A 23,988-nucleotide genomic window follows, 5' to 3' on the forward strand; every position below is an offset into this window, starting at 1 on the left:
AGTTATTGTAGTATTCTTGAATCGGTGGCAAGAACATGACTTTGAACATGAAATCTGTCATTTCCGCACTTGAAAACTTGAGGAAAAGCTGCAACAGTTAAATTTAGCCATACAACGATAACGATATTAGATGATTCATACTGTTGGGTGTCCGTGGTATATTTGCATAAAAAGAGGTCACACAGATGGACTTAAAAAATATTGTATATTTTCAACCACTGTGAATTATTATGTCCCCCGCCCCCACCAAACAATGGCGAACACTATTGATGGGTAGATGTGGCATCCTGTATCGTTTCGACACAGCGACATAATGTATCGACACTGTGTTGTCATCTAAAACTGATCTGTCAAACCAATTTTATCGAATTCCATTGATTAGGCAGTTTCATTCACATTATTTTTACATATATGTAATTTCACAAAAATAATATTTGATATTGGAGACGCAGTTGATAAATTAAGTGAACATCTGTCAGAATGCCTAAGTAAAAGTGTTGTGAACGACAATGGACTCATTGTAATTAAAGATTTGCATTCAAAAAATTAGTTTCTACAGCGTTTTGTTATTCAGTCTATTTTTCCGGCATTATGGAGGTGCTCTTGTTGGTGTAAGAAAGTTCACTGCCGTAAATGCAACATTTCACCTGAAAAACAGAGTACGAATAATAAACTAAGACTTACTTTCTTCAAGGACAGGCAAGACAATGGACAGGCAAGGGACCACCAACACCAACTATTCAAAGAACTTCTCACCGTGGTGTTGAATGTGGCTGTTGTATCTTGTGAGCTTGTTCCTCTACAACAGGGGTCGGGAACATATGCCTCACGAGCCATGTATGGTTCTTTTGATGATTGCATCTCATCTCATCTCATTTTCCGTACCGCTTATTCCTCATTAGGGTCGCGGGGGTTGCTGGAGCCTATCTCAGCTGTCTTCGGGCACGAGGCGGGGGACACCCTGAATTGGTTGCCAGCCAATCGCAGGGCACACAAAGACATACAACAGTCACTCTCACACTCACACCTAGGGACAATTTGGAGTGGTCAATCTGCCTGCCATGCATGTTTTTGGAGTGTGGGAGGAAACCGGAGGACCCGGAGAAAACCCACGCGGGTCCGGGGAGAACATGCAAACTCCACACAGGGAGGCCGGACCGGGACGCGAACCGGCGACCTCTGCACTGTGAAGCCGGTGTGCTAACCACTCGACTACCGGGCCGCCCTTGATGATTGCATATGGCTCGCAAATAAAATTAAATTCGCTTTGTCGCTGTTCATTTCTTGTTGGGGCTGAAGTTCGCGGAAAGCGTAATTTTGATTGGATGACACTGACCTTGTTGGTGAAAAGCGCAAAGGTAAACACCCCTTTTAATGAGTCCAACGAGTAAAGGAGGATTTGCCTCTGTGGAGAGAAAAGGTTCTGATTCTAATTTGCAATGAAACAATACCATCAATGAAACAGTCGAATGTCAGTGACATTTTAACAAGCCCCATGTTAACGTTAGCATCAATATACTTCTGCGAGAAGTATATCACAGATAGCAAATGTGGAAGCTAATGAGCAGTGTGCAGGCTAGCGAGCAGTAACTTGCCTGCCTGTGGACCCCGGCAAGTTGACTTTCATTCCGATTGTTTGGCTGGATTTTTACCAATCATGAGGAACGGAAAACCATTCATGTTAACGGTGAGTACTATCACAAAGTTATTTTAAAATATTTGACAATAAAGCTGACTTTGACTTTGACAGAATAATACATTCTGACATTTTGTTGAAAAGTGGCAACGCGTGCGTCCGTGTTTGCATGTGTGTGTGTGTGTGTGTGTGTGTGTGTGTGTGTGTGTGTGTGTGTGTGTGTGTGCGTGTCCGTGTGTGTGTGTGTGTGTGTGTGTGTGTGTGCAAGCGCGCTCGTGTGTGTGTGTGTGTGTGTGTGTGTGTGTGTGTGGCTCTCACTGAAAAATATTTCTAAATATTTTACTTTTACGGCTCTCTTAGTCAAAAAGGTTCCCGATCCCTGCTCTACAACAAAGTGGTTTTGGGGTTATGAGGGACAATAACATTAAAAATGTGTCAAGTCCACAGTTGTTTTATTCGCCTACAATTCCAGAAAATCCGGCTTTGAAAACAAATTACGTTGGAAATGGAAGCACGTCTGTGTCTTATGTGTTGTGTTTTATTAGTTTTTTTTTCATTGATTATTCATTGTTTATTGCCGGCGTGGTCACTTGCAGATGATCGTCTCGTATGTTTGTATGTTTCTCTGTTTGAGAGGAAAAGCTGTTTGTTGCACTTATGGCACATTTGACAATAACGTCGTACTTCACTTCGAGGAAGTTAGTGCTATTTTGGCAGTTTTATAGGAGGCCTCAGTTGCCACATATAATATGCAGAGCATGGTCAACATTTACAGCGAATAAGTTTAAGGCCTTCAAGAGAAGAACCATTGAGAAATATGCCAGGAATGCTGATACAAGCTGCAAAATGTAATCAAAGTTGAATGTATAATGTCATCGTTTATTTTTAGCTTGTACACAGAATTCAAAATCAGAAAACCTTTATTCGTCCCACAATGGGGAAATTTGCGGTCCACAGCAGCAATTTGAAAGGGGGATGGGGTGGGGGGGGAGGAAAAAAAGGTATTCTAAGCATAGTAAAATAAAAATGTCAACTGTATACTGTAAATGTGCAAAACCGTTTCATAAAAAACTACATCGTGCAAGTATCAAGAAAGGCATATTGATATATGCAGCTGTATCGACTGTCCAGTTTTTTTAGGCTTTAAAAGGTAATGATGTATATATCAGAGAAGTTTCTTGTTAGTGCAGTATGCTGTGATTGATTTATGATCTGATGAGTCGATTAATATCAACTGCAACTGGTGACTAGTCATGTATTGTATTTTACGCAGCTTCAAGGAATGGCCTATGGTAAAACAGTTTTCATATTAAGGGTGCTCGGTCTTATAAGGCGCTTCGAACAGAAGCTAACATAGCGGCTCCGGTTGCATGATGCATCCACTAGATGGAGCTTCATTAAAGGTAATACAATCCAATACAATGCTGTTTTATTTCACAACCACTTTCACAACCACTGCAGCTGTAACAAAGCGCTTTTCAGATCATTTAAAATACTACATCCAAGAAATCAGAATATTAATCAATCTATAAAGTGCATCGGATTACAAATCGTATTCTGGGATTTTGAGAAAATTGAATGTTTTTAGGTGTGCCTTGTAGTGCAGATACTATAGCACAATAATCATTTGTTGCAGCCTGAGGTGAAAATTGTTATATCATGGACTACACAGACTACAAGTGCTCAACATTATGATCAACAGTATTTATGTGACATGCAGAAACGTGCCAGGGACTGCAGAAAATAAAGCCTGAAATAGAAATGTATAACATCCGCCCTCCCAAATGAAACTACTGCCACCCCACTGACAAGAGATGCTCGTGAGCAGCATTGACTGATGCCTTAAGGTTGCAGTTAAAGATAATGTACTACTGTATTTTCCAATTCAAAATATTAAATTCATCAACGGAATGTGCACATTTAGGAGGGTGACATCTTGACAGACTGTTGTAAAATGCAATATTTACATAGTCAGTGATTTGTTTTAATCCTGAAATGACATTGTCATCTGCAATCTGTAGTCGGGAATTGTAAGGAATATCACTTTTTTCCCCAAGAGAAAGTAAGGAAAGAAAGACATTGCATGTCACTCAAGCTGACAGTCCCAAGACAGCATGACCAAGCATTTTTTATTTTTATTTGTATTTTATTGCTGCATTGAATGATTAAATGACTTGATGCACACAAATTGGCCATTAGCAACACTGAATATGTGATGGAGTCATCAATTGAAGCATGGTGGTGTCCTGTATATTTCACTGTTGTTTTCAATTTCATGCCTTAGCAGTCACCCTATTGCACCATTTGCTCTGTTCAATTTATAGAAGCAATATAACCAATAACTTTAATACAATGTCTCCAGTTTCTCCCTTGTGTCCAGGCAATGTGTTTTTGCTCACTTTAATAACACCATTTTATGTGTGTGCATGATCAAGTACTTCTTCTTTTCCTTTCGGCTTTTCCCCTCAGGGGTCGCCACAGCGAATCAATGTCCTCCATCTATCCCGGTTTTGTGCATCCTCTTCTCTCACACCAGCTACCTTCATGTCCTCTTTGACCACATCCAAAAACCTCCTCTTCGGTCTTCCTCTCGGACTCCTGCCTGGCAGTTCAAGACTCAGCATCCTTCTCCCAATATAGTCACTCTCTCTCCTCTGGACATGTCCAAACCATTTCAGTCTGGCCTCTCTGACTTTCTCTCCAAAGCCTCCAGATCTACAAAGACACAATGAGATTCCTTCTGACCTTATCTATACTTCTCTATCAGCATTCTTAAAGCAAACATTGCATCTGTCATACCCTTTTTTGGCATGAAGCCATACTGCTGCTCACAAATGTTCACTTCTGCTCTTAGTCTAGCTTCAACTACTCTTTCCCAGAGTTTCATTGTATGGCTCATCAACTTTATTCCTCTGTAATTAGTACAACTCTGCACATCTCCTTTGTTCTTGTGCATGATCAAGTACAAACACCCAAAAACCTGTTGCCACCATACGGACATAATAATAAAGAGCTTTTATGGCAAAAATTTTAAGATCTCTAAATCCAAAATCGAGTTCCCAGCAAGCCTTAATATGACACTGATTAAATAAACTGTTAATTACGACATGCTGTCATTTGTCCCCGTCGTATATATTGCACAATACATGTAGAGGTTGGTAATTCAGTCGTGAACGCAACAGATCAAACAAAACTTTGAGGTTTGAGAACAAGTCAAGACCAAAATTGAAAGAATGTGACTGAAGAACAAGAATGAGGCAAGTTAAGATCAAGCCTGGGTCAGGTGTGAACAAAATGCACTGTAGTTTGCTGTGCAGCAATTTTGTGCCATCCTTTACATTGGAAAAACAGTGGCAGTTGGTGGTTATTTTGTTGTTTGGTTCAATCCCTGTGTTTCAATCATAAACCAGTTACACATGCCTTGAGTTATGCATTATGAACAAATAGATGTGCACATTCATATTAAGAGCACATGCGCTGATACAAAACTCTTTAAATAATGTTCCATTGCATTAAAATATATAATCCATGGTACACATGTGTCTCGTTATGAGTCCCAATTTTCTAAATCCCTTTGCATGAGTGCTAAAGAGGTCCGACTGCGAAAACATTCAGCTCAAATTTGTGATGCTTTGAGAATTTGCAGGACAGTCATTCATGGATGGCATCAAAGTATGTTATTGATCTATAACAAATCACAATATTTGAATCAGTCATAAAAAAATCAATCACTAAATAAATGATGCTGGAATTGACTTGTCCGAGAATAAATGTAGTGTCAGAGCAAAGACTAAGTTAAACTACAACATGGTTCTGCACAAAACCCAAGGAGACGCTGCAGTGTTGGTATTTTTTAGTACCTTTGAGATAGAGTATTTTAACAACCAAATGATTCCCAGTATTAATCGTGTCAGTTATAGGTGCTATTTACTGTATGTACTCAACACAGAGACAAGACCCACGCAGGCATGGTAAACGTGTGGGTCGTCAGAAATGATGCTGGCTTTTTCAAAAGCTTGAACAACAGCGCAAGCAAAGACATTAGCACAAGCATGCACAATCCATGCACATATTGTGATGTAACTCACCCTGTGTTAACTCGCAGTCATATTAAAGCTGTGTTCTCCATCGCTCCCGCGGACGGCACTTGCCACTTCATTTATGACTGCGGTTAATAACATTTCTTTCACCTTCAAGATCACCATCGGTGTTAGTTTCTGTAATACCATGGCAACCAAGCACAATTGAAAAAAAACACTGCACCCTTGCCTACTGTGTATATTGGTACTGTACTGGTCCCCCTTCTTCTCTAGTTAAACAGAATGTCAAAAGTGTGTGGCACCTGGTCCATGTTGATGAAAAAATACATTTGATTAGAGTAAACTACTTCTCCAGCAATGTTTCTGACAGATGCACTTGCAAAAAAAATTGCCATCACCTTCAAGACAGGGCAATGTTATACCCCAATTGCAAGTGATACTGGAATAATCTCAAAGCAATTTGTGGTCTAAAAATATTGATTTACCCATTTTGAGGTTTCTGTCCTGTAAATAGAATATACCTTTGTCTCAAAGACTAAGGAAAGATGTAGCTTTGGTTAGCACGGCATCATTTCTGAAAATCCCAAATTGCAATTTAATGAATACAGGGATTAGAATTTTCCTCCAATCGGCGAATTTCCGAATTTTTCAGACCAAAATGACAATTATCAAGAAAAGCGCAAATTAGTTGAGAAAATTTTCTCCGAGGGGGAGGGGGGGGTATGGGCAGTGTTCCAATCGGCCGCCTTCCACGGAGTCTCGGTTGGCGTGTATGTGGGAGGGGAGACTCCACATTAGAATCTAAGTGCACGACTATCATATACTGTACTTGACTACACAACAACTGTAGCTAACTTGGGATGCCCGACTGGGCCTTATTTCTTCTTTGTCTTCAGGGCGAGCATTGTCCAGAAAAAAATCATCTATTTCCAGGATGAAGGTTCTCTTACCATCCGACTATGCGAGAAAGGTAATAACAGCGCCCAGTCAGAGGCATCCTCTGACTGGGCGCTCTATCTATCTATCTATCTGACTTGCTGCCCATACTCTTGAGCACTGAATTTTGGTTCAAGCTTTACCATGCCTGCTGTTATTTAATGCCATACAGCATATCCCAGTTTCTCTGTGCCTTTTTTCAAAATTATGCCAATAGAGGCAGACAACAAAGCTGTGAGAACATCTCCCGGGAGTCTGTGTTGAAATATCATTTTGTGTTTTACCCCAGAGCTGCGTTTCAGTCTTTGGGTTGCTGGGCATACGATGCTGAGTAAAATCCCTTCCAGATTTGGAACAATGCTGCCTGTCTTTTATGCATTGTGTTTGTTTTTGAGAATTGGAATCTCTTATTTCTAAAAATGCTGTTTTAACAATTGCGTAAAAAATCTTCTGATATTTTTCAGAATAATTTTGCATCATAAATATTTATCTAGCCTAATCCAGTCATTGCTACACAGGTCAAAGGCATTAATGGATAGAAATATACAGTCGATGAGTGGACTTCTGGGTTTAAAACCATGTATCCACCAGTTTATCTTTGCTTCTGTACTTTCCCATTATGCTTGTACTTGGACAAAAACTCAAAATGCATTTTCTTTGTGTTTTTGGATGGTGTTTTTGCTTTATTTATGGTTAATTTTATTGGTTCATTTTTATCGAAGACAATTTGACTCAATTGTTTCTTTGCAGAGCGAGTGTTAGGAGAGCCAACAGCAGACCCTGCCTTGGAGTGTTGTGCCTGCGGGACAGCCAAATATAAACTCACCTTCTATGGCAACTGGTCAGAGAAAGTACATCCCAAAGACTATCCCAGTGAGATCACATCATAATACAATATATGTTCACATATAGAGCGAGAAAGTAAACAATCCTTTAATATGCCATTATCCCAGTCGCTGTGGGGGGCTCACGGTACATTATCAATGTAGCATTATCAAATATAACGCCAATACTGCTGTTTCCTATCTATGGAAAGTTGCATTTTCGATAGATAGATAGATAGATAGATAGATAGATAGATAGATAGATAGATAGATAGATAGATAGATAGATAGATAGATAGATAGATAGATAGATAGATAGATAGATAGATAGATAGATAGATAGATAGATAGATAGATAGATAGATAGATAGATAGCAAAGTCTTTCTGATGTCCTTAGCTAACTTTATGTCATCTGTCCTCAGAGGTCTGCTGTCAGTACCAAATCCAGTATACATTTTGTTTTTTTGCCCGGCACAATCTGCCAAAGTAAAGTGAATTAGTTTCTTCTTCTGCTATCAATGCCTTAGCGCGTTGTTTAAACAAAGAGCTGATGTGCTTCGATTGCTTGTAAATTGAGTCTGCTGTGTTCACAACCAACCACACTGTTTTTTTTTTTCAAAATCTGCCCTGCTGTACCCGCAAGCACGTTTCTGAGAAAATACCACCAATTCTATCCTGCCACTGCAAAGATTTAGACTGCACCTAATGCTAAACGTGTGCTGAGCAATAAAACAGACCCCTACAATATGTCTTCATTATTTCGATATTTATGCCTTTTGAAATATTTTTGTTTGCTGATGGGACATGAGATGTTTCTGATGTAAAATGGATGTCTTGTCTCAGTTGAAGAAATTTCGGTTGGAGGAACCAATACAACAATTTACACTGAGTCAAACGTTATTATTTTAAGACACAAAATACTGTCAGGTTTGTCCAAGTACTGGTACAGTCTTTACCCATCAGAAATTGTTTTGTTTTTGTGTTCTAAAGGACGGGCCAACCACTGGTCTGCACTGATTGGTGCATCCCACACTCGAAGTTATGTGCTCTGGGAGTATGGAGGTTATGCCAGTGAGGGGGTCCGACAAGTTGCTGAGTATGGCTCCCCAATCAAAATGGAAGAAGAGATTCGACAGAAGGTAGGGTTCACGTTTGGAAACCAGTATTTTGGAGAGTCCATGTGTTCAATTGTTTTTGCTGATACTTCAAGTAGTCTTCAACACAAAAAAAACAACACCTTTAGATTAATTTACATGTACACGTTTAGGAAAATGTGTTCCATTAATATATGTCATTCTCTTTGAGGAAATTGCACATTTATCACATTTAAATCATGTGAAAATGACAGTCAATATTTAATTTTCACTGTAATGTTCACTGAAACTTGCTTCAAAAGCAGTATGATAAAAATAATTTAAAAGATGAACATTTCAAATATTAATTCTTTCAACAGCATTTATTTAGATACAATTCCATTAGACATAGTTAATCAGTTATTGTTCACGGTTTGTGTTGTCAAGTGGAATTTAACTCAAGTCAACTCAACTGTATTTACCAAGCACTTTCAAACAGACAATGTTGCATATAAAGTGCTGTACATGGGGCAACAATCATATCCAAGCAAAAAAATCAGTCACAAAGATCGTACAAAGCACCAGGTAGTAAAATGCTGAGTCAAATGCCAGAGTGCAAGTGAGTCTTGAGCAATGTTCCCTCTAAGATGCTGCGCGTGCGCAATCACGCACTGCCTGCACATACTCAGCGCACAAGAACATCTATGCAGCGCCCATTTTGCAATGTAACTCAATGAGTGTCAGGTCCAGCCAATAATGCCGTACAATTTACGTACGCTACGCAGCCAATCGGAGCAGAACGGCCCGAATGTGCCCTGCCCATACGCGCCGTGATATTGGCGTGAAACTGGTGTGTGGCCAGAGCGTACACATTAGTGATGGGAATTCCGGCTCTTTTCAGAGAGTTGGTTCTTTTGGCTCGGCTGATTTAAAAGATCCGGCTCTTTTGGTTCCCAAATGGCTCCTCAGTTTTTTTGCTTAAATTAATTAACTACCAAAATCATGTAACATTATGAACAAAACAAATTACTAATGTAAAAAATACACTATATCAAATATTTTTATTTATATGGTTTGATTTATATGTGCACAGAGAGCAACCACAAACTTTCACTTACCCTGTGGCCACTCTGGTCTGATGATAAGCTGTCACTAATTTGCTTTTCATATTGATAATACTACCATACCAACTAGTAAAAAATATAATAATTTAATAATAATAACAACAACATAATGTGATAACATTTGTCCACCTGTCTACCCTAACCCCCCTCTTCCTCCCCCCTCTTCCTCCCCCTTCTCCTCCTTGCTGCGTGTGTCTGTAATTCTCCCCTCCCTCCTCTACCACGGATATCGACCAATTATGTGCGGCTTTAACCGAAGACTGGGGCAGGGGAATAGAGGACAAAAAAGTCGGCTCCCATTTCCGGCTCCTTGTCAGGAACCTGGTCTCTTTGTTCACTTCAGAGATCCGGCTCTAATAACCGGCTCGTTCGCGAACGACACATCACTTGTACATATCAGATGTTCACAGTGGTCCTCACTGTGCACAGGGAGCTTGTGTGTCTGCCCAGACACATGAAAAATTAGAGGGAATATTGCTCTTGACGTGGGCTTTAATGGTAGTAATTCCCCCCAAAAATCTGCACAATAAATTCAAAAAGCATGCTTCAATAATTTACTGCAGTTAACTAATTTTGTAGTTTACGTGTAATACTGGGATGAGAAATGCAATGTGTGCACACCTTTACTGCCCACTGATGAGCTTTCTCTTGAAACTAATCTCATAAATACTGTATTTGAGTACAGGGGCTGTATGTGGTCTCAAAAGAATGTTTAGAAAACTATATCTTTGTGCGAGAATAGGTCATAAATGTTGGATGGAAAATTGGTTTTGATTTAAAGTTATGCAATGACAATCTTTTTGAGTGCAGTTATAGGTCTGGTGACTGGATGATGTATCTCTTTTTATATTATTCTCATTAACACATGCAACCTTGGCAATAAAGAGTTGCAAATGTACCATCTGATTTGTAATTGAATATTGGGCAACAGGCCATGGGCATTTGATATGAGGTCCTCCAATGCAGAAAAATGTTTCATATCTATGACCCATGTACAGGTATGGCTTGTAAAGGGACCTAATTTTGTTGTTAGTATGACAAACAAAACAAAGACAAAATGGCGCTGCGGTTGGGGGCTCCTGCTGCTGCACTGTACTTGGTTGTTTGTCGCGTGCTGTTGTTTTATGTCATATACACACGAGTTGCAGCATGTACTTTGTTTGTGCTTATACTTGAGCTGCAGTTTGAGTGTTGGGATCATGAATTAAGTTACTGTTTATTACGTGGCTGATGCTGACGGGGCTGCTAGCAATGTGTTTTGCCGAGGTGCTGCGTAGAAAAGTACAACTTAAATACAGATGTGATTATGGACTCTTTCTATCAACAAATGTCCTGGGAGACAATCCCGAGGAATTACGGCGGCAACCCACACCAACGCTGAGCCATTTCAGTAAGGTCAGTTGGGGCAGAAGAGGAGGAGAGTAATCAAACATCCTGCACTGCAAACTGCAATCAGAAAAGAACAAGCTGGACCCAAGCAGGAACAGCCTTCGGATATCGTGAGTCTGGCTTGCTCGTGTTTACGAGACCTGCTTTCAAACTGGAATTCCGGACAAGGTCATAAAGGTCGACAGGTTCACTCACATACACACTGACAGACATGATCGTTCTCCTAAAACCAAAAAGGGGTGGTCTCTGCGCGTACCTATGTGACAGCTGCTAGAGGAACTTTGAACCTACGAACGGATTCTGAAACCCTGCTATGCTTGGAGCTGCCAAGCATACCCCTGCGAACACATTACCTCCTGAAAGAATTCACCAACATTTCCGTGTTAGTCATGTATGTGCCGCCAAACAGGAATGCCACAAAAGCCGACGAGAAAAAAAAAAACGGATTTACGAGATAAATCAGAGCATCCCATGTTGATTGTAGGATATGTAAATCACTGCAAACTTGTTACACTGTCTGGCTTAGAGCAGAATGGTGGTACCAGAAGTAAGAATATCCTTGATCAATATCATGGAGATATGAAATACAGTATGTTTATCCTGCGAGAGCCTTGAACCGTCTCGGTAGTTTAGACCAGCAGTCCCAAATCCCCAGGCCGAGGACCAGCATTTGGTACCGGGCCACACAGAAGAATAAATGACTTCCATTACCTCCGTTTTATGTATTTCGGATGTTTTATTTTGAAAGATTACCGGATCTTCATTTTCATCCATTTATAGTATGTCACACTTGACACAGGTGAGGGTGTATTTCTCGGTCGTGTTATAGGTTACCACTAAAATGAAATCCAGGAATTACTAAAAAATTTTTTTTAGAAAGTTTCAATGTGCCAGGAGGAGTAAGAGGAGCCACCGACTTTCAAGAAAAAGGCTGCTACATTCAATTGGCAGTACAAGGAGTCCTACTTAAAATCTGGAATTTACCTAAACAAGAGATTCCCACGCGCCAAGCGCGCTCTGCCTGACATGCTCCGAAATGAGTTTTCATGCACTTTGTAGTTGCGGCATATCTTATTTTGAAGGCACACTTAAACATTACCTCATGTTACGGCCAGGGATTATGTTCCTCTTGTCATGATTTGTGTTGATTATTTTGTTGCGATACAACCATTGTTTTCATGCAGGTCGTATCATATTATTCTGTTTTGTTTGCCCATCACACCTTGAAGGCTGATCCCTCAAAATACTGTCAGACATGAAACCGGTCCGTGGGGTAAAAAAGGTTGGGGCTTTCTTGGGCTTAGACCATCAACTAAATACACCTATGTCCTTTCTCCAGATTAACCATTAAGTTTAGCAAGTAAGAAATGCAAAAATGTCAACATGTAGTTAATCAGAATCATCTTTATTGGCCAAGTGTGTAGAACACACAAAGAATTAGTCTCCGGTAGAACACGCTGCTCGAGTATCATCCTGAAAAAAACCTGACAGATAAGTATGGAAGAAATGTCCTTAATGTAAGTGGTCCCTCTCAGGAACAACTGTGAGACAAAAGGACAAAGTAGAGGAGCTCAAGGGAAGCTATCTCTGTACAGCCTGGAATATTTTCTTCTTCCAAGACACATGTTCATGGGGCTGCAGGCGTAATAACAGATCATGTATCCTTGTGCATGCACATGATCCCTCAAAAAGCTGTAAAAATATCTGTGAATCGTAAACCTTATATTACTAAGGGACTTATTGTGTGTCTTAGGAAGAAAGAAAATTGCCCATTGGCTTGGAGAGACTGTTGGGGTGAAGTTGGCATAGAAGGATCTAGACCAGGGGTCTCAAACTCATTTCACCCAGGGGCCGCTGGAGGCAGAGTCTGGGTGAGGCTGGGCCGCATCGGTTTTTCCACAAGAAAATGACAGATAAAAAATTCCAATGTTTTCAAAATCTTTATTTTTAACACACAAAAAACAAATTAAACAAATAAATGGAAAAATGAATAAAAAAATAAATGAACCAGTAATAAATAAATAAAATAATTTAATGATCATAAGGCAGTTACAGACAACTGAAAAAAAACCACAGGAAAATGAATTATTTTAATAACGTTTCAAATATCTGTATTCACAGTTCTTTAACCTTTAACTTTCTTAACATAAAGCTAATATTGAACATTAACTGTCCTAAACATTGCTTATCTTGCCTACTTGTTCAGCTCCACACACTAGTTTCATTCATATCAATCATGCGGGCCGCACTAACATTAATCTTTCATATCCAGGCGGGCCGCAAAATATACTTTCGGGGGCCGCATTTGGCCCACGGGCCGCAAGTTTGAGACCTCTGATCTAGACTGTCAGTGAAGAGTTGCATCTAAACAGCAGGAATGGTCAGAGCAAGCCATATTCCATTCTAGCACAAATAATTTTGGGACTCAATTTGCACCAAGACAAACATGGACACTAAGGAGAAGCCTGTATCGTTTCCCGATGAAAAAGTGTGTGCAAAGGAGCTGAATGTTTTCTAGATGCATTTTGAAATTAACACTTCCAAAGAGTGTAATTAATTGCTGTACAGTCTTCAGAATGGTTTTAACAACAGGGTGTTAATAGACTCAGCTAGGCTTACCCTGGTTTGTAAATCACTCTGTGTAAACAAAGCCAATAGACCAGACAATATGTCTGCTTACTTATTTAAAAACCTTTGCTGAGGAACTAACATACCCTGGGATCCTCTCGATGAGCTGCCTATCAACACAGAGCTGCTGAAGCTTTGCAAAAAATCAATCATTATTCCACTCGCTAAAAAACGTTGTCCCCATCACGACAATGATTATACACCAGTGGCCTTAACCTCCAATTTGATGAAAGGGTTAGAGAGGATAATTGTAGAGAAACTACATCTGGCTGTGGATGGAGCAATAGATCAATCGCAATTTGCCTCCACAAACCTTCGTGTTGTGAGTCGTGCCATATCCACCATTCTGCACTTTCTTCTACAGCACCTTGAGAGTAGAATTCCATATGCCCAATTGTATTCCTGAACTTTATCTCAGCCTTTCATTTCATCCGCATATTTTGATGAAGAAGCTGGTTCAGTTTAATGTTAATCATTTCTTTATTCTGTGGTAGCACTCCTTTTTATCCAAAATAAAAATAACGATAATAATCACAAATCACAATTTTTTTCCGCTTCCAGGTCAAGTGTACACTGGCGCATCTGGCTGCCGCTGCTCGCCCGCAATTATTATTAAACTTCTCTTTAGCTTTTTTTGCAGTTTACTGTAATCACTGCAGTTTACTGTAATCACTGTAAGAACCCGGCAATCATCAGAAGCACTTACAGTCCTTCACTACGGTACAGTAATAATCACACATATCACAGAATTTGAATGACTGGTGCAACGAGGGCTATGCGTATAAATGTGGAAAACAATCAGAGGAAATGGTGATTGACCCTGATAAATTTGGGATTGTAGCCCCATCTCCATAAATGGTGAGAACATCAAGCAGCCCTCTTTCAAAAAATGTGGGGGTTTACATTGATTGCGTGCTTAATTGGCAGACGCATGCATCAAATGTCTGCTTGAGAATTTATCAGCACCTTCACTTCACCGGAGTTGGCAGAAACATGATGATCTTCATTCATTGAGGCAGTCCTGCCATTTGGAATAGCCAGTTGGTTTGGGAATCCAAAGTTAAATATAAAGCTCAGATATTAAACTTAGGCAGCTGGGAAGATGATGGGGAATCTCCAGGGACATGCATATATGTCCTGTCTGTTTTTGACAGGCCAGCAACATCCGAGGCAATCCTTCCCATGTGCTGCTCTACCAATGTACGCTTATCAACTCTGGAAAGCGGTACCACATGTTGTCAGCCTAATTAGCATGCAATTAAAGGGATACCGACAGACAAACTGGAAGACATAATGGCAGTGCTGGCTGTGCGTATACCTGTAAATTTGTTTGCATTTTGGATGACTGATGTCTTTGTCTGCACTGTATTTTCTCAACATTGTATGAGCAGCACGGGGGATGGAGAGGGGATGTCTTCTCCTCCAAGATAAATTTCTCCTGCAGGAGACCAAATAACGTCAAATTCACTTCAACTAATGATCCTATTTACGTAAGTTGCAAAAACAGGTCACGATAATGTCAGGAAACGACACAGGCACGGCACAGAAATGTTCCACATCCACTTTTCAATTGGTGCTGATGATTAACAGTGTGGACGGTGTGGTATTTCTTCATGGATTACCGTTGACTGGTTCTTGAAACTTGAAACTGGAACTTGAAAAGGGTCGACCAGGAATGGATTCTATCCATCCATCCATTATGCCAAAAGCTTAACCACACAAGGCTCGTGGGCATGCTGAAGCCATCCCAGCTGTCCTTGGGCAGTAGGCCTGACCTGGTTTCCCTCCAATCTTGGATATCACATTGAAAATCAACCATTCACACCAAGGGACAATTTAGGGTTTTCAATTAATTTACCATCATGATTTTGCATTTAATCTGGGGGAAAACAAAATATTTTGCAACATCTTATAACACCTAAAAAGTATAGTCAGAATTTTTTTTAAATGATAGTATGCCTCATGAATAGAACTTGAAAGTAGACACTTCGGTTCACATCTGGATCACTTCTGTCCTGGTGGTGGAATAGTCACACGATGTTGAGACAGGAACCACCTGTCTTCAGACAGCTGGCTTTTATAAGGGAAGAGAAGAAAAACACTCATACCAAAACTTGGGCATTTGATCCAACTTAACACCTGGTGCAGGCGTTTGAACTTTTTGGAGAACTCACACATTTTGCCCGCGGGGGCCCACAAGTGTTGTTTTTTGCAACCCCAACCCCATCATAATCTTGATCACCTGAACATTTTGAGTTTTTTAAACTGTTAAGCTGAAACATGTTTACGTACCGTATGGTGCTTTGTTTGTTTTGCTCTGTTGCCTTCATTTGATTTAAATATCCAACACAAATCGTTGAAAGTACCTGAGGTCAAACATCAGCCACAGTTCTCAACCTAACGTCATCAGGCTTCCAAGCAACAGTTTGTGTCAGTTGATTTACACTGCAGATCTTATAGTCACATTCTGAATCATTGCCTGTACCCGATAATTAGAAAGAAAATAAACTTTCTAGCAGCCCTGATATCACCATACTCACATTTACTGAACTCCTGAAACAACCTGCACACACATACACAAAACACAGCAAAACAACTGCCACCACACACCAGTAAAGAAAGAGGAGTTAAATCATCAGGCGGTGAAACACGGAATCACACACACATTACATCGTCTGTAGGACACATCAATCTAATGTTAATGCATATTTTATTATTTTCCTTTCTGCTTAACTCATTCACTGCCAGACAATGTTCAAAAATGTGTCCATTCCAGTGCCAGGGTTTTTGTCATGTTCACTTAAATTGCAGGAGCCACAGAATATTGAGTTTTAGGACTACGTAAACATTCAATGCGGCGTAAGAAACCTTAGACTCTCTTCTTTCATCAGAAAAACAAGAGTTAAATCCTAAAATTATTTGGGTCTGGAGTTATCTGAGCTTGAAATAGGGGTGTGTGTACAAAATACAATACAATACATACACATTGATTTATCTTGCACTTTAACGACAGCTGAAGCTGTAACGAAGCGGTCACATGGGCAAATGGCAAATGCTGCCCCCCTCGTGGAAGGCAAAAACATTGCCAGAGGTCTGACCAATGCTTTATCGGAAACCCCCCGCAAGAAAAAAACAAAAACCGAACAAATTCGGGAATGGCGCTCCACGTCACACTTTTCAGGAATGGCAGCGAACGAGTTAAACCCAAACGTGATGATTTGAGAGGTGGCGGGTGGGTAACCCAAGTCATGAAGTATAAAGTAGTTGCAGACCAACTAATGCCAGTCATCTTCAATTACCTTCAGAATATGCAAACTACCTGAATATATTGCGATGACCAGTTCTGATCACGTGTATCTCCCTGCGCAACACTCTACCTGGCTCTCATTCACTCATTCTCTCTGACCAGAGGCAGGTGTGTTTTGGCCAGTTGCAAAGGAACAATGGTGGTCTGTCAGTGTCAAACATGCGGCCCGCGGGCCGGAACCGGCCCCCAAGGAGGTTCGATCAGGCCCGCAGGATAATTTGAAAGTGGAAAAAATGCATAAAAGACATGGAATTAATATTTTTAGTTCGCTGCAATTCATGGATTATCCGCTAAGTGGTGTACTCTTTCCATCAGAGTAGAAGACAAGCGCATCACTGAGACAGACTGAAAACCAGCAGACACTATCAATGCTCCATCTGTTGCTTGTTACGACGTTAATACCTTGGTCTCTACCTCTCCGCTACACCCTAATTAGCCAAAATGTCGTTATCAAACCAGAGAAAAGTAGATAAGGAGTGTAGAATTTTCAATGAAAAATGGAGATTTATGGAGAAGCACGGAACACCTTTGTGCTTGGTGTGTTTGCAACAAGTTTCGGTATTGAAGGAATATAATATTCGACGCCAATACGAGACTCATCACAGCGAAAAATATGACGGGTTGCAAGGACAACTGAGAAGAGAAAACATTAACGAATTGCTGGCGGGTCTGAGAAAACAGCAGTCAAATTTCATCCGGAGCCGAGAAGTCAGTGAAGCAGCGGTAAAAGCCAGCTACCTAATTGCTAGCGAAATAGCATTAGCATCGAAGCCGTATTCAGACGGTGACTTTGTTAAACGATGCATGATGAAGGCGGCTGAACTTGTATGTCCCGAGAAGCGACAAGCTTCTGCCAATATTAGCCTGACGAGGAATACTATAGCAGAGAGGATGTCGGAACTATCGGCAGATTGAAACAGAGTCAAGTCATTTATTGCATTTTCCGTGGCAATTGACGAGAGCATTGACATCACAGACATGGCCCAACTGGCCATATTTATTCGAGGAGTTGATGAGACATGATGTTACTTGAGTTGGTGCCAATGATGGACACCACAACAGCCGAGGACATTTTCGGCTCTGTCGTTGCTGCATTGGACAGAGTTGGAGTGGTCTGGTCCCGCGCTGTCAGCCTGGCTACAGATGGCGCGCCATCCATGGTCGGAAAGAAAGCAGGTGTTGCGACAAAGTTCAAAGACAAAGTACAAGCCCTTAATGGAGGAGATCGTTTCTGGACATTTCACTGTATCTTGCACCAGGAGGCATCTGCACAGTATACAGTTGACACTTTATTTTGTTATGCTTAGAATATCTTGTTTTCTATCCTTTCACTCCCACCCCTACCCCGTCCCTTTTCAATTGCTGCTGTGGACTGCAAATTTCCCCATTGTGGGACGAATAAAGGTATTCTGATTCTGATTGTGTTGCAAGTCGCTGAAAATGGACCACGTCATGGAGGTAGTTGTTCGCACTGTAAATTTCATCCGGTCTGATAAACTTCTCAGCGACAGCAACATTACCCACAGCCTGCCATACCACACTGAAGTGATATGGTTAAGCCGAGGCGCTGTACTGAGGCATTTCTTTGATCTACGAGAGAAAATCGGACAGTTCATGGAGATAAAAGGAAAACCGGTGTTGGAATTACAATCGCAGGAATGGCTACGGGACCTTGCATTCTTGGTTGATATTACTGAACACTTGAACAATCTGAACAAAATGTTGCAAGGCCGCAAAAAAACTTGTCACACAGTTTTCTGACAACATACATGCATTTAAGTTGAAGCTGACTTTGTGGAAGATGCAACTGGCAAATGGCAACCCTGCTCATTTCCCCTGTCTGAGTTATGTGTGTGTGACCAGACCTGATGCGGACATGAAACGATACAAAGACAAAATTGCAGGACTACTGCGGGAGTTTGAGAAACGTTTTCAGATATTTGGTGAACTTGAGACAGAATTTTCAGTTTTTCGCTCACCTTTCACAGTTAAAGCTTCTGATCTGCCGGTCGAAATTCAGCTAGAGATAATTGATTTGCAGTGTGATGCAGATTTGAAAGGGAAATTTGCCTCTGTAGGTCTGGACAGATTTTATCAATATCTACTACCAGGGTACCCCAAATTAACAGCCCTGGCTGCTAAAATTTTGTGCATGTTTGGGACAACCTACCTTTGTGAACAAATTTTCTCAGTGATGAATATCAATAAAACAAAAATGCGTTCAAGGCTCACAAACAAGCACTTAAATGACATTCTGAAAGTGACAGCTAGTCAGGACATGACACCTGGTATTGATGCACTTGTACAGGCCAACAGATGCCAAGTTTCAGGAACAAATACAAGTCCAGACTAGACTAACACCTTTAAAATGCTGCCTTAGATACTGTTTGCATTGAAAGAATACAGCTCTGTGAAGATGAATCCTTACTGTGTTGATTTAAAAAATGTGCACTTTAATGTTAGTCAGTTTTGGATGAGAACCAAAACATCTGACACCTTAAAAAAGTACAGATGACGGCTGAAGAAACCTATTCATTGATGGACCACTCCTGTACGACAAAACAGAGAAGAGAGAGAAAATGATTTATGTTTCCCAATCACAGTCAATGTCCAGCTGCAGGTTGGCCTGCGTGGTGTGAGGTTTAATTTGGATCATACTTAGAACAGACTTCTTAGATTGTGACGACGTAGGCTTAGTCATGCTTATATATATATATATATATATATATATATATATATATATATATATATATATATATATATATATATATATATATATATATATATATATATATATATATATATATAGGTCCCGACATACCAACCTGTGCACAGCCTGGATTGATTACAAGAAAGCATATGACTCGATATATATATATATATATATATATATATATCAGAATCAGAATCAGAATACCTTTATTCGTCCCGCAATGGGGAAATTTGCAGTCCACAGCAGCAATAGAAGAGGGATGGGGTTGGGGTGGGAGTGAAAGGATAGAAAACAAGATATTCTAAGCATAACAAAATAAAAATGTCAACTGTATACTGTGCAAATGTAGATGTGCAAAAACCGTTCTATAAACAAGACTGTACATAATGCAGAATCAAGAAATGCATTTAGATATATTGCAACAACCCGTATTTACAAGTGTCCAGTTTTTTTTTGTTTTTTTTTTCACATGTGATCATTGGGAATTGTGAAGCCTGACAGTAGTCGGTAGGAACGAGCGGCGGTACCTCTCCTTCTTGCAGCGCGGGTGTAATAGTCTCTGGCTAAAGGAGCTACCCAGAGCTGTCAGGATGGGCAGGAGGGCGTGGGAGGGGCTGTCCGTCATAGCTTTTAGTTTAGCTAGCGTCCGTCTGTTGCCCACCTCCTCTAGAGAGTCCAGCGAGCAGCCCACGACAGAACTGGCCCGCTTGACAAAGCGCTCCAGTCTTTTTCTGTCCCGGGTGGTGATGCTGCCTGACCAGCAGACAATGCCATAGTGGATGGCTGATGCCACCACAGAGTCATAGAAAGTCTTTAGGAGTGACCCCTGAACTCCAAAAGACCTCAGTTTCCTGAGGAGGAAGAGGCGACTCTGTCCCTTTTTGATTAGGGCATCCGTGTTTGTTGTCCAGTCCAGTTTATTGTTTAGAGTAACACCCAGATACTTGTAGGAGGTCACCCTCTCAATGTCTGAACCCTGGATGTTCAATGGTGCAGGTGACGATTGTTTCCTGCAGAAGTCCACCACCAGCTCCTTGGTTTTGCCGGTGTTGATCTGGAGGTGATTCTGCTGGCACCAGTCCACAAAGTCCTTTGTCAGTCCCCTGTACTCCCTATCGTCTCCCTCTGTAATGAGGCCGACAATAGCTGAATCGTCAGAGAACTTCTGAAGGTGGCAGGTTGGGGTGTTGTAATTGAAGTCCGAGGTGTAGAGGGTGAAGAGGAATGGAGCCAGGACTGTTCCCTGCGGCGCTCCGGTGCTGCAGAGAAGCCTGTCCGACTCACAGTTCTTTACCCTCACGTACTGTGGCCTGTTTGTGAGGTAGTCTGTAATCCAGGATGTGAGGTGATGGTCGACTCCGGCATGCTGCAGCTTGTCCCCCAGTAGACTTGGCTGGATGGTGTTGAAGGCACTGGAGAAATCGAAGAATGTGATCCTCACCGTGCTCCCAGCATTCTCCAGGTGCAGCAACGCCGTATGGAGGAGGTAGATGATGGCATCCTCCACACCGATGCTGGGCTGGTAGGCAAACTGCAGCGGGTCCAGCGATGAGCTTGCCAGCCGTCGCAGGTGGGCGAGGACGAGTCTCTCCAGCGTCTTCATCAGGTGAGACGTCAGCGCCACCGGTCTGTAGCTGTTGAGCTCTTTGGGGTTGGCAATCTTGGGCACTGGGACCAGGCATGACATTTTCCACAGCTGTGGAACTCTGCCCAGCTTCAGGCTCAGGTTGAACAAGTGCTGGACAATGTCACACAGCTGGTCGGAGCAGGTCTTGAGGAGTCGGGAACTGATGTCATCCGGACCTGCTGCCTTCCTCACCTGCATCCTCCTCAGTTGGTTCCTCACCTGCGCAGTTGTGACAGACAGGCAGGAACCAGGAGGCAGAGTGGCGGCTGAGGGTGTGGCAACGGTTGGGAGGGCAGATGTTGGTTGTGGAAAGCTGGTCGTGAGAGGGGGCAGGGAGGGTAAGGCCACAGTGAGAGTTGGTGCAGGTGCAGCTACAGGTGAAGTTGACGGTGGGCCGGGGGCGGCTGGCGTCTTGTCAAACCGATTGAAAAAGCGGTTGAGTTCATCTGCCCAGTCCTTGTCTTTTTCGTTCAATGTCACTGGGCTTTTGTGGCCTGAGATGTTTTTCAGGCCCTTCCAGACACCAGCGACATTGCTGGCTTGCAGCTGCTCCTCCATTTTCATCCTGTAGGCCTTCTTCCCCTCTCTGATCTGAGGGTTTGTATGCATCCTTGGCGTTTGAATAAAGTAGGTCCAATATGTTATTGTCTCTAGTGGCACAAGTTACATACTGTGTGAATGTTGGGAGGGAGAATTTCAGGGAAATGTGATTGAAGTCCCCTGAGATGATAAACAAGGCGTTGGGGGACTGGGTTTGCAGCTTGTTTACAACAGATATGAGGGCATCGGAGGCAGCGCCGCCATTTGCTGTAGGGGGAATGTACGTCGTCACGGCTATGACGTGTGAGAATTCCCGTGGCAGGTAATGCGGCCGGAGGCTAACGGCTAGCAGCTCGATGTCCCGAGTGCAAAGTTTTTCCTTCATCGTGATGTGCCCAGGATTGCACCATTTGTCATTCACAAATACAGCAATCCCCCCTCCTTTCTGCTTACCGCTGCCTTCATTTCTGTCCGCTCGTACGAGTTGGAAGCCCTCCAACTCTGCGTGGGCGTCCGGAGTGATTGCCGAAAGCCATGTCTCCGTGAAGAGTAGCAAGCTGGCTTCCCGGTACTCCCTCTGATGTCGCGTTAGCGCCGCCAGCTCGTCCATTTTATTTGGGAGCGATCTCACGTTCCCCATGATGACGGACGGGAGAACGTGTCGGTATTTCCTCGTTCTTTTGCGGCGATCTTTCCCGCCCCGACATCCTCGTTTCCTCCTCTTCAGTTCATCGGGGATGTCTGGTGCGGCGGCCGCTAGTCCGCTATTAGCCCGCCACGCTAGTAGCTGGTCTCGACTGTAAACAATGGGATTCCGCGTGCGCGTGGATTCCCCGTTCACAGGAGCGATGAAAAAGTAAAAAATAACGGCGATGAGCAAAAGAAAAGATGCCCATCTCCTCTCCGTAGGTTTATGGAACGAGATTAGGCAAAACAAAAACGGAAAAGTAAATAAGTGAAAAAGTAGACAAGAAAGGGAGAGAACTGCTGTGGAGGCAGCCACACAGGGGGGCGCCATCTTGAATATATATATATATATATATATATATATATATATATATATATATATATATATATATATATATATATATATATATATATATATATATATATATATATATATATATATATCATTGCGGCATCATTGCGGCTAAGATAAGTGGACATATGGATCAATACATGAGCAAAGCACAGAAAGGCATTGGTAGAGATACTAGAGGTGCCAAACATCAGCTGCTGGTTGACAGAAGTCGCACAAGACTGCAGGTCCCGACATACCAACCTGTGCACAGCCTGGATTGATTACAAGAAAGCATATGACTCGATGCTACACACATGGATCACTGAATGCTTGGAGTTGTATAAGGTCAACAGGACCCTGAGTCGATGAGGATGTGGAAAACCACACTTGAAGCCAATGGCAAGCCACTAACTCGATGGAGACAGGAATAGGTTCAAAAGAGGCTTTACTGAGACACGCAGGGAACAAACATAAAGTGACGAAACGGAAAAGCGACAACAACTGCAGAGAGGGACCACCCTGCGTAGTGCGAGGCGACAAGAGTGTGGAATGCGGAAATACACCGGCGAATACCAAGCCTAACCGGGTGACTTTTATAGCCAGAAGGCACAATCAGAGAATTGGGATCAGGTGCGTGAGCCCGGAGGAGCAGGTAGGGGAGGGGTGTGCACCTGACGTCAATCAGGATGTCTAACGTGATCTGCGGAATCTCAAACTCTCAAAGCTGACCCACGGTGAAATTTTGACTCACAAACCGCAATGCAAAATGACATATTTGGGACCTTTTCTAATAACCTTACAAAGCCATTCTTATTATCTTTACTTTTCTTCATTGATAATTTGCAGAAAGGTTTATTTTTAACTTTTCCTGTCATCTTGAAATTGCTTAATCAAGATTTCCATCTAAACGTCAGTCCTAATACGTGGAGTGATATTTACACCAGGACAGCTTCTTGACACATACCCCCATTCCTCTCCATGAGGCACTGAAGTATTATTTCCTCATCATCCGATATTAACGAACACATGGAGGAACGAATGCCACTCTCCTCCAATAGTACGCAGAAGCCAGTTATAGTGACCATCATCCCACCATATTCAGCACGCCAAGGCAGGTCTGTGAAAAGAT

At 41.9% G+C, this 23,988-nt stretch overlaps 1 protein-coding gene and 1 long non-coding RNA gene across 4 annotated transcripts in view; one reads left to right on the plus strand and one right to left on the minus strand.

Moving 5' to 3' along the window:
- LOC148898347 (uncharacterized) overlaps positions 1-23,988 on the minus strand; it is a 295,352-nt gene that overhangs the window by 60,674 nt on the left and 210,690 nt on the right. The gene's annotated exons all lie outside the window — the stretch shown is intronic.
- Positions 1-23,988, plus strand: part of spon1b (spondin 1b) — a 103,312-nt gene that overhangs the window by 30,736 nt on the left and 48,588 nt on the right. For all 3 annotated transcript variants that reach the window (XM_088997507.1, XM_088997509.1, XM_088997508.1), the window contains exons 4-6: positions 6,573-6,646; positions 7,363-7,485; positions 8,428-8,576. In XM_088997507.1, the coding sequence (XP_088853633.1) occupies positions 6,573-6,646; positions 7,363-7,485; positions 8,428-8,576 (346 nt within the window). The remainder of the gene's footprint in view (positions 1-6,572; positions 6,647-7,362; positions 7,486-8,427; positions 8,577-23,988) is intronic.

This window comes from Hippocampus bargibanti, linkage group LG05, assembly GCF_051943395.1.
Source record: "Hippocampus bargibanti isolate YZ-2025 linkage group LG05, ASM5194339v1, whole genome shotgun sequence".
In the NCBI taxonomy this organism is placed as follows: domain Eukaryota; kingdom Metazoa; phylum Chordata; class Actinopteri; order Syngnathiformes; family Syngnathidae; genus Hippocampus; species Hippocampus bargibanti.